The sequence below is a fragment of the Acanthochromis polyacanthus genome, chromosome 17 (genome assembly GCF_021347895.1).
Source record: "Acanthochromis polyacanthus isolate Apoly-LR-REF ecotype Palm Island chromosome 17, KAUST_Apoly_ChrSc, whole genome shotgun sequence".
Lineage (NCBI taxonomy): Eukaryota > Metazoa > Chordata > Actinopteri > Pomacentridae > Acanthochromis > Acanthochromis polyacanthus.
Window position 1 is genome coordinate 25,557,052 of NC_067129.1, and position 11,756 is coordinate 25,568,807.

Here is an 11,756-nt window from a genome sequence, read left to right on the forward strand (position 1 = left end):
CTCCAAAATCTTTTTACAATGCTCATATTAAAACCCTAGCAACAACTGAACAACAGCATCAACACAGCTTTTTGAGACCTGCGTCACTGAACCACCATCATCCACTGTGGTTTACTTTGAGCTCTGTGATCAGCATGCACAGGCAAGTCAGTAACTGTAAAGTGAAAGTGGCGGGCAATTTGTTGTGAACAGTCACAGAAAACACTGTCTTACCAGGTAAAGGAGGAAGGTGTGCAGGCCAGTGCCAAGACCCACAGAGGAGAGGATGCCCAGACCAACCCAGTAGGCGCACCACAGCGTCTTCTTCTCCATGTAGCGCACATACTGCAGGGGCCAGAGAGAGGGACAGTCAACCACATGGCAGAGACACATGCACAGAGTGTGAGGAAAACAGGGAGGGGGGGCATAGCGTGAGGAAGGGAGGGACAGAGACAGAGTGAAAGAAGGTACGAGAGCGAAAGTGTGCAAAACACAGGGCACTTTAAAGGGTGGGAGAGGCCAAGTGAGTGGTAGAGAAAGAGAGGGAGAAGAAGAGAGTGAGAGAGAAACCTTTAGAGACAGAGGTTGTTGTTGAGTTTAGAGGACAGAGCCGTAGGGTAGGGGTGTTCAGCACACAGAGAAGAACAGCATCATTATTCTCCTTGGTGGCAGCCAGCTCTTACACAACTAGTAAACTAAGACAAGCCAGCATCTCTCTATCTCCTGCTCATCCACCACTATCAGTCCATCTATCACTCTGTGCACACCTCCTCCCTTGAGCCGAGGCAGGTTGTTTTCAGTAGGAAGCACTGAGTGTGTAGCTTACGGGAAGAGGGGAGGGGACAGGGGTGGAGGGGCTTTGGTGGGACCAAAAGACTCCATTTCCCAGGAAACCCGGCAAAATAAAAACAGCACATATTCCCTCTCTCTTTACTGGCAGAATGCTGGGAAGTGCAGTGCCAGACTATGGGTAATTGTTACGTGTAGCTACTGAGAACTGATTGCACAACTTCTGCGCCTCTTCATATAACACTGAAAAACATGGTTTATGGCAACAGGTTTCAAAATCCTATAGGTCATGGCAGGAAAAACACAAAAAGTAGGGGAAAAAAGCGACATTTACTTTCTCACTAAAGTTACCTTCATCATTCATGCAAGATTTAAATCAGTGTTTAATGGACTGCAGTTATATAGTTGGATTAGACCAATGTTTTATCGGGGTAGATCATATCAATAAATGATACTTAGAACTGACATACTTTTATTTACAGTGGACACATACTCTGTATAATTATGCAATAAAATTTAATTTTGGTGTAAAGACTTAAAGCATACAAACTACAAGACAAAACTTTGCTAAAATGGTTCGCAACACTGGTTTGTTTATTTACATTTTACATATGCTTTACTAAAAGAGAACATTTCACATAACAGGTAAAAAGTTATATAGTACTGTTGTTGTTGGAACACTGCTCAGTGTTGACTACAGAGAAACAGTAGTGGCTGCATCAAAGTTACAGTAGCACATTTTAAAATGAATTAATTTGATTTGGAACTGATTTAAAAGAAACAAAACAATATCAATATAATAATAAATGCAATAATCATCCAGGGCAATAACTAGTCAACCCCTGCAATTTATCATCTGCTTGAGTTTCTTGCTACAGTTTCCTGATGAAGCATCAAGCCCGTATAGGGACCTGCTCAAACACTGAGCCACTGCTCGTATTACATTTAGCATTACACTGACAACAAGGTAGAAAATTGTAATCATAATTGCCTTATGATTATAAGGCAAGTAACCACTACAGAAACAAATATCCAATAGGGTGTTCCTCTAAAAGACTGTGTATGTATTACTTCTACAATGTCGGCCTAACTAGCTGGACAAATGAGGTTATGTAGCAGACCCTTCACAGCATTGAAGAAGGGTTATAATATGTTGTAAAATACACGTGTAATGTTCAGTCACCTTCTGGTGTGTTCCTTCAATACGATAGGCAATGGAGAGGAGGATCAGCAGGATCAGCAGGCCAAACACAGTCTGTCTTTGCTGCCGGAGCCTGGATGAAGAAGAGAATAAAGGCAGACAATGAGGGGCCAAAAGTGAAAGGAATACGAGGCAGTGAGTAAAAGGTGAAAATAAAGGAGAAGGCAGAGAAGAAATAAAATGATGAGCAATCACTGGAACTATGTCTGAGGAAGTACTAGTGGAAGAAAAGAATTTCAACTCGGGGAGAGAGACATCTGCTGGAAACCACTCACACCACTTAAAGTCATCACCAGTTTTACTAATAAGAGCAGCATGTTGTCAACTGGGTAACAGATGTGGGCCATATTTGCACATATACTCACCTTCAGCTTTATTAGGAACACCTGTGCAGTTGAATGCAATCCTGTACAACAGCTCTGCCATGATGTACATTCTACTTTATGTTCACACCATTAACATACTAGGAGGTGGGAAAATACTTTGATATAATGCAGCTACGTACACCAGCACCACCCGCTACAACCTCTATAATAAACATAAAGTGGATTAAAAACCTTTCTGACAACGTTAACAAAAACTGAAAATGCATAAGCTTCGAAATTATTCGAGTAACAGTTAACTGATGAAGTTAGCAGACTGCGCGGTAGACTATGCTAATGTGTAAATTTAAGGGAATAAATTCAAGTTTATAAAATATTGAAGATTTAAGCCCTAAAACTTTGACTCGATATCTTGAGTTACTTTAGCTGATAACCGACTTTACACACACATACACGCCAAGGCATCCACAGACGTTTTGACAGAAGGCTTTTCCTTGCGAAGCTAAAGTTAGCTGGCTATCGTTAGCCTGCTAATGTTCGATGTTAAGCTAACCGTATTCAGCCATCAAGTATTTTGGCTAACTGTCATTTACAAAGTTGGCTAGCTTTTCGCGGTGATAACTTCTAATAAGTCTCTATCGTCGAAACATTTTTCTCTCTTTCATAATTTTACTTACTGTGTATGTGATTTGTGCACACCTAATGAGTTAGATGAGAAGGTCAGTTGGAGCATGTTGTAATATGTGCAAACTTGCTGTGTATCTGTAGAAAAGAGACGAATTTGAAAACTTTGGCATTTCCTAGGAATGAATGATCGGATTGGCTAGCAGTGGTTCAAATATGTGAAGAAGTATTAGAAATGAGCAGAAATTAAAGAGACAGCGTAATAATACATTTGATTATTAGGGACAGAAAACTGAGAGAAAATGTTAAGCAATATAAGTACCTGAATGACTCAATGTAAGTGATATAAATGACTGCACATATACTAAATACTTCTATCAGGAGAGAACAAATAAGAATAACCTAATAATAATCTGTACAGCTCTGACATTTATATAATTGCCTCTGCTCATTCATTCAAACAACTTCAAACTAAGCATTGCACTTCTTCAGGAGCCCAGCAGTAAACCCACCATCACTGACAAACTCCTTTACTGATTAATGAGACACATGTTTGTACCTTCACACATGAAGACTAATGCATAATCACAACTGCACAAAACTATTTTTTTTAAACAGCAGCTCTATTGCTGTTTTTTTTTTTTGTAGTTATTATTTTATTCAATCGTGTCAAACAATAAGAATTGTAAGGAACATTCTGTTAAATCTAGTATTTTTTTAAATTTTCTTCTGTACTTTTAAATTATGTGTTATTAACACGTCATGTTGATATATATTTACATAATGATAATATATCGTTATTTTCTGTATTTTACAGGTATTCATTTTTGTAGCTGTGGTCCTGTTCTTGGGACCTGTAACATCAACATGAAATGTGCGGACATAATAATTGATACTGGTTTCTTTACATTTACATATAGTGAAAGATTATTTATCACTGGTCTCAATGGTACAGACAGGCAGAGGTTGAGTGGAAGAGGATCAACCTGAATCGAGTCAGGCTGAGGTTTGGTCTCACCAGTTTTCTTGAAGAAATTAAGGAACCTCTTCTACCAGGGCTTCTTCTTTTTTGTTTTTGTCCTCCACTTCCTGTACACTATCTTGTTTTTGGTTCAAGTTCTCTTTTTCTTTTTAAAGTGCCATCTTTAGGTCTGATGTCAGGTGACACTTTTCTCTCACTGGCACTGTTTTCGAAGTTGCAGCTGAATTTTTTGCAGCTGTGTTTTTAGCTGGGAGTTTTTGTCCACCGACTTAGCCAGACAGCCTCCTTCTTTTGTCTTTTAAGTTCTTCAAAAGATAAATAAGGGCACATAAGACTCTTTTGTCAAAAGCATCCTTGACACCCGCTATCACATTATGTCCATCCAGAATTTTATTTCCTTCTTTTGGCTGTAGATTGTGGGTCAGTGTTGCATTGTTTTGCACTTTGTTTCCAGAAGTTTTCAAAGTAGGCTTCATCCCTACAGTCTGAGTCAGTACAAGAGCTTCAACTAAATACACAGCTAAACTGAAGTCATATTCACTTATACACACTAATAAAAACATGTACAAACACATTCTTCATGTCATATATAAATAAAAACAGATGCATTTTTGTACTGTCTATACACTATTCACTAATCATTTTTTATTTTTTTAAATGCCACAAAATCAGTGCAAACCTTTTCTGGTTTTCCAGATCACATTTTTTTCTCTAAGTGTGTACTACAGCTGTCCTCATGCAGCATGCATACAATTTGGACATATGTTACTTTGTTATAAGAGCACTCCTTCCGCTCTGTAGTAGGAAATGAACTGTCAGTTGTGTGTGCTCTCATGGCAGCATCAGGATGTTTATACTCATACATGACACTGTGATGTAACTCTCAGTTAGAATGGCTCTAAAGGCATGTCGGCTGTGTATGGTAAAATCCAACCGGATGTAGCAGGAAATCCTATTATTTACAGCATTTGACATAGCTACTGTGTGTTGGGACAAACTAAATCTTTTTCTGGCATACTTGCATTATTTCTGCAAAAATGTTGCTTGTTGTTGATTGAGAAATACCTCCAGCAGATTGTTTGTACAAAACAGTATATCACCAATCAGTAACAACATACAGTATATGCTTAACCTGGTCTCAGATATCTAAATAATTTGACTCAAGGGCACCAACAGTTTCATCTTTTTATTATGAATTTTAAACAAAAATTTGCATTTATTTGACCAAAAGGATTCCTTAAATGTCACATATGTCTTTTCAAATCTTCCTATTGTTTCACAAGCCATTTATAGATATTGCCGTGAGTACTGCTTGTACATATGCTGTAAATTAAGAACCACTTCAATAACAATCAGGATAAACTTCTTGGTGCGCCCATAGTCAACGCTATAATGTCTGCGCATGCAGGGTTTGTCCCTGCAGCAGTTACAGCAGCATGTGTTTTCAGTGTTGGTGAACAGCAGCTTCTCTCAGTCAGAACACTGCTCGTGGTGCTTGCGGCTCACCACTTCCTCTTGTAGTTTAGAAAATAAACACGTTGTCCTGACACGTTCAACCACAGAGGCCCCCCTAAGAGTACAGTCTGACCTTCTTCTGGGCCCTTGCAGTCAACAAAGACTAGTAGGTGTGTAAAAGCCGTGTTGTGCAGATGGGGGAATTCGCCATCAAGGCAAATTCTGACATAGTTGTTGCTGTTGCTCTGTGGGTGAGGTAGCAATAGTCTGTGAGGCAAAAAGACATTATCACCTCTGTCAGCACTAAGTACGAGGAGTAATGAGGGGAAAAAATTATAAACCATTCCTGTGATGTTTTTCCTATGCTCTGTTAAAGGCCATCTGAAGACTAAACTATGAGAGAGAAGGCCTGCTGGGTAAATAGCACTGAGGCGATCAAGGTCACCTCTGGTGGTGTAAAGGAGACTGTGGAGATTGTACAAGCGCTATTTTCTCAGTTCTTATATCCTCTGTTTGAAATGTGAGACATCGCCTCTACAAATAAAACTGACAGAAAAACGCTACTTAGCCGCATCGGTACATAAATAATACATATAAAATCATCATTTATATGCTGCCTTCCCACAGCACATTTACATTTATAAGTTTCCTCTTCAGCATTTTGTAGCTTAACCACACACTTTCTTCATTTCATTTCTTCACTGAATTTCTTTAGACAGCTTGTGCATCACATGCCACACATGCCTCAGTCGAAACATTGGTATGGTTACAATTGTAAATTCAGGAGTAGTGGCTGACTCATATGGTTTATTCAATGACTGATTAGTTTGAAAGTTTGCAGTCAGTGGCTGATAATCTTGTTGATTACATACAGTGGTTGATATTTAGCAGCTACAGTGTGCAACAGTTTGGTCACATATGAACAGATCCTCAGTAACGGTAGTAGCAGAGGTGCTGTCAGGTATAACACCAGTAAGAAACAGAATCCTAATGTGAAGCATTGCCTAGGACTAGCAAGGTGACTTACTTGTCGTCCTACAACCATCTCAGATGGCCGGTTGGATAAATGTTTTATGACCCTGACTCCTCCAGGGTAGCACATAGAATCTGGGGATGTCCATGCATTCATTTTCAGAGCCTTGTAAGCTACTTAGCTGGTTGAAGGCTTCCTACATCACAGTTCCTAACTAATGTATCTGACTAAATAAGATTGTAAGCATGTTGTTAAGCTTGACCAATTAAATCCAGACAGGTGACAAGTTAAAGGAATAATCTAAAACCTTTGACCCCTACAGTCAAGAGGTCCAGTATCTTTGTTGTGCTGTGGGGGGCTTTTTGCTGCCATGGTTTGGGTTCACTTGCTCCCTTACAAGGAAGGCTCGTTGTAAATCAATACAAAGATTTACTGAGGGATCCCTTTATTCGATATGAAACATTTCTGTCCTGATGGAAGTTGTCCCTTCTATGGTGGCAAGACCCCCACAAGGGGTGTATGAGCCACCGAACAGTTTGATGAAAATGTGTGAAACATGTTGGTGTAGTGGTTAGCACTTTCGCCTTGCAGCAAGAAGATCCCTGGTTTGAGTCCTGGCCTGAGCCCGGGATCTTTCTGCATGGAGTTTGCTTGTTCTCCCTGTGCATGCGTGGGTTTTCTCCAGGTACTTCGGCTTCCTCCCACAGTCCAAAAATATGCTGAGGTTAATTGGTTACTCTAAATTGCCCGTAGGTGTGAATGTGTGTGTGATTGTCTGTCTGTATATGTAGCCTTGCGACAGACTGGCGACCTGTCCAGGGTGTCCCCTACCTTCGCCTGAGTCAGCTGGGATAGGCTCCAGCACCCCCCGCGACCCTAGTGAGGATAAAGCGGTGTATAGAGAATGGATGGATGTTATGGCCTCCACAGTGACTAGATCTCAACTCAACTGAACACCTATGGGAGATGGGGCAAGGTACTGGACAGCGATCTCCACCACCACCATCAAAACACCAAATGAAGGAGTATCTTTTGGAAGAATAGTTATTAATCCCTCCAATAGAGTTGCACAGACTTTAAGAATCAATACCAAGTCGCTATTCTGATGGCATCTGGTGTTCCAACACATAACAAAGGTACTTTATGTTGGTTTTTCGTGGAATTTGTCATCTATCAGTACATTGAGCCTGCAGTCTGTGACTTTAAATCTTACTGTTTTCTGTCATTTAACATTACATTCAGCATCGGCACACTTCCCACTTTTCACAGCACCCACACAGTGCAATGAAACTGACGCAAGTTACACTGGGAAGGCCACCTCTACTGGAGACGCTACTTTCATTTTTTGTTCACCGGTGTGGTGAAATAGCTGTCAGCCAATTCTGTTAATTCATCAGCCAGTTATTACAGATTTTCTTAAAATGGCATTTAATCAGCTTCATTTACTGTTCGATCTCTATTCTTTTACTGAACCAAAAGCATTCATTCATGATGCCACTGGTCAAATAGAATCTAGAGGAAACATCTTAAGTGCACCTGTGCAGAAACAATGTCGTGTTTGCTGAAATTTTGCATCCTACATTTATCCTCACCTGCATATCCAACCTTTAAGAGTGATGAGCAGCTCCAGAGTGAAGTAGTGGAGTGTGAGCAGAGGTTTCTTCCACAACACCAGGGTTTCACACTCCTCCCTGTCCCTCTGCTTCCTCTCATCCACAGCAAGCTCTGAGTCTAGCCACACAGCATAGGCACATAAACATAAACAAATAGACATAGGGATTAACAAAATAAATGAAAAGTGTGAGGATAAAAGAAAAAGCTTTTGGATCAATCTAATTTAATTTAACTAGATATGCATCAGCAACACATCAGGGGTTGTGTCATTCAAAACTCAAATGAGATGGGATAATTGAAAAAAAGAGCTGTTAGTGTAAGAAAGAAAGAGATGACAAGAAAGAGACAAGAAGATGTTAAAAAAGGCATTTTTTTGAAAGACATTTCAGTTGTAATGTACTATTAATAAAGCTATCTTTAAGCATGGGTTTGCACTGTTGCCCAGCTATTTTTTTTAGGTGTCTTTTGTTTTCACCTATCAGCTCTCCATTTTGTTGTTCCTTCACACCAACACGCCTCTGAGGTAGTTCACCTTCAGCTCCACACTCTGCCATGTTGTTTACCTGCAAGGAGTCCTGCTGCGAGAAGAGACAGGCCTTCAGCACAGCACCACACTCAGCACTTACCACATCTTAAACTGATACTGCTCCAAAGCAAATACAGACTCACATGCAACAGCACACAGAACCTCCAGACACTCTCCACGCTCAAACATGCCTGTTCCATACCAGCTGACCAGCTGGTGTTACCCTTCTTCTGCATCTATGCAAGACCTAATGACTTCTTTCATTGGCAACAGCATTGATACTTGGGAGCACATGCAAGCCTTACAACATATTCTTCTGTGAGCACACTCTTGCGGGCATAATTTATTCATAGTGATTAAGACATAAATGATGCATTAAAGAGTTTTGCTTTCTCATTACTGTTACTCACAGGAGATCTGCACACCTTTGTGCACATGCCTGCAGCCATGTGAGCGGCCCACTAAAGAGCCTCAGGTCTCTCAGGAATCTGTCAGTGAGCAGTGAGATGGGGACTCTGACACGGAGGTATGCAGCTCACCATCTGGTGGAACTGTCAGTTCCTCACTCACACACTCTCTTTCTCAGCCTAATCTCTCTATCCTGTGCCCTAGGTTTGGGCCTCTGGTTACTGTTTCCATGTCTTCACACACACTTTGTTTTGAGGCTGCAGGCACTGTACAGCACTGATATTACGGTGCCTTTTTGAAACGTGCACCAGTTTAGTTGATAGATTCTATTGATTGTGAGGAAATGTTTATTTCTTCCATTAGCTTAAAATCACTCCTCCAGTAGCTGTGACTTTTCCAATAATTACTTGCAGCAGGGCTAAGGACCTCAATGATTGTTCGACCACTGGATAGGTGAAGCATGTTTGAGTGTTAAGTCTTATCCTGAAAGACACGCATCAAGATCACTGAACAATCAGACTGTGAGAACTTTGTGATCTGATTCGTGCAACTCAGGTGTCATTCAGAGGAAAATAAAAATATTCTCGGACAAGACATTTGGAGAGCTTCCCTTGGCTTTCTCAGGGAATCACAAACAAAAGCTTTTCATCACAGATTTTAAACACTGAGGACACACACACACTAGAAACACTCAGCCAATGCTTCATGCACTGTGGTATTTAATACACCCTATCATTTCTCCTCTTGTACTAGGGAGAACAAAACATTGTCCAACAAAAGGACTCAACAAAGTGTGTCAATGTAAAATATCCTCTTAGCAGCCCAAATTATAGAAATTAATGCCATACAGGTCAATTTCTGCAAAATATGCATGCCAGCTGCAAGTATGAGCTTTATTACACAGTTAATATCATCAGAAATTAAATTTCAATGCACAAGCAGTACCGAGCAAACAGTTTCATAACAACAGTACTTCTTGTGTGAGACTCAGTAGCACAGCCCTGCTCCAGCGCACGATTGCGCAATCACTTCTACCAAAACAACCCAGACCTGTTGAGTAACTCCAGTGCGAGGGACAATGAGAAACTCAACCCAGAACACATACACTTCAGGATGAGAAATTTAATAAGCTGTAATCAATTTCCACAATTCAAACAAGAATAACCGCAGCGTACTGCAGAGAGATGACAAATTCACAAAGTGCAAAACAAAAGCAGGGCTGTAATATAACCCCATGGTGTATTTTAGCAATGCATCATGTAGAGAGAGTAAACTCACCGTTCAGCTGATGTTTAATCCACAGTGAGCTCTGAGCTCAAGTATAAACCTTTGGTGGAGCCCCAGTGGCAATGTAGGGCAACATACGCTACCCATGAACTGCATCATAACTTGAGTGCAGGGTGTGGTGGTAAAGGGGGCCAGTGAGGGATAGAGCACTGATGCAGCGCTGATGGGAGAGGAGGGGGGGAAAGAAGGTTGACAGAAGAGATACACAAAAAGAGGCAGAGATTTCATCATTTGCCTGATAAAACCTCCGGAGAGCCAGTCTAATTAAAGGTCTATAAATAAGTGGATCACTTTCCTGGAGCGCACTTCTAACACTTCTCAGTCCTCCGTAGGTTTCACACGGAGAGTGAATGAATGGCATTTGGGCAAAGAGAGCTCAACTAATTCCCAAAATGAAAAAAAGAAACACTCAGGACATCATGTTTTTTAGGTCATAACTAGAGACAGAAAAGCTCCGCTGTGTATCGCCATGTTTGAGCTCCTGCGTCATCTTGTTTGCCAGAGTGAGAAAAGTATTTCAGAGCACTTCCTACTGATTGTTCTCCAGCAGGTCACTCTATTCCCTCTGGTGGAAGATGTTTCTGGGTGGAATGACATTTTCTCAGTTACTATCTTTTGGGATCTTGTTATGAAGGTGCACAAGGAATAAGATTCAAGAGGACCAAGTGTCCTGTGTCATTCACCATATGACCATACAACATCTAGAACAGTGTTAGCAGAAGTAAATATTCTTTATTATTCTTGTAAGTGTAAGACATAGTTGATGTCTGGCACAAACACAGCCTCTGGCGGCTATCACTGTAGTCAGATCAGTTACGTCTTACTTGGGTCTTAACCGGTAATATTGCTGAAAGGTGAAATGGCTGAGAGGTCATTGAGTTCATGTAAGAAAAAGGGACAAGAGGAGTCTAGTGCAGTGCAAGACACAGAGATGAGCATAAAATCTGTATGAAGTATAAACAGGAGATAAACAGCTTCCCAATATTTATAAGCGAGAAGTTTAAGCAATTTATTATTCTTATTCTTATAAGCAAAGTTTTACATTATAAATATCTGAACTTGTAGAGGGTATCTTTTCCTGAAAGAACAGAGGCAAGAAATTACTAACCTTAAATTAATCTTTCAGATCAGTCCCAGCATGCACTGCCTAAAAAGAGAATATGACTTAATCACATATAACACTTTACGATGTGAATGGAAAAATCTCTTTGCTCTGCTGCTTCTCAGTCAAGACACATTACGTAGTTGTCTCAGCTTACAGCAACGTGTCAGCACAGATTCAGCAGCACACTATCTATAGGACCAATCTTGGCAGCTCTGTGTACGGTCATGTTAAACAAAGTACATTGCACTCAATTACATGGAGCCCACCTGCCATAGAAGGAGGGTAGTGCATGTGCAGAGGTGTCACTGATTCTGTGTGTACGTAGACGCTGCAAACAGGGAACATCTGAAACTACTCATGTCTCACGAATAAAGAGCAATTTATAGTTTGTGATGTGGATGGAATAGTTGTCCCACATGTTGAAACAAATTCATTTTTGTCTGCACAGAGGAATCCAGAGTCAATGCAAAATTATTTAAAACTTTGATTG

General features: G+C 40.5%; 1 protein-coding gene across 1 annotated transcript in view; it reads right to left on the reverse strand.

Annotated features, from left to right (window-relative positions):
- The window catches only part of LOC110958041 (vacuole membrane protein 1-like), a 64,967-nt gene extending 54,635 nt beyond the window's left edge, over nucleotides 1–10,332 (reverse strand). Inside the window, 5 exon segments of the mRNA XM_051937418.1 lie at nucleotides 214–324; nucleotides 1,952–2,042; nucleotides 7,919–8,057; nucleotides 8,416–8,515; nucleotides 10,153–10,332. Coding sequence (XP_051793378.1) covers nucleotides 214–324; nucleotides 1,952–2,042; nucleotides 7,919–8,057; nucleotides 8,416–8,494 — 420 coding nt within the window. The 5' untranslated portion in view covers nucleotides 8,495–8,515; nucleotides 10,153–10,332.
- Nucleotides 10,333–11,756: the final 1,424 nt, after the last annotated feature.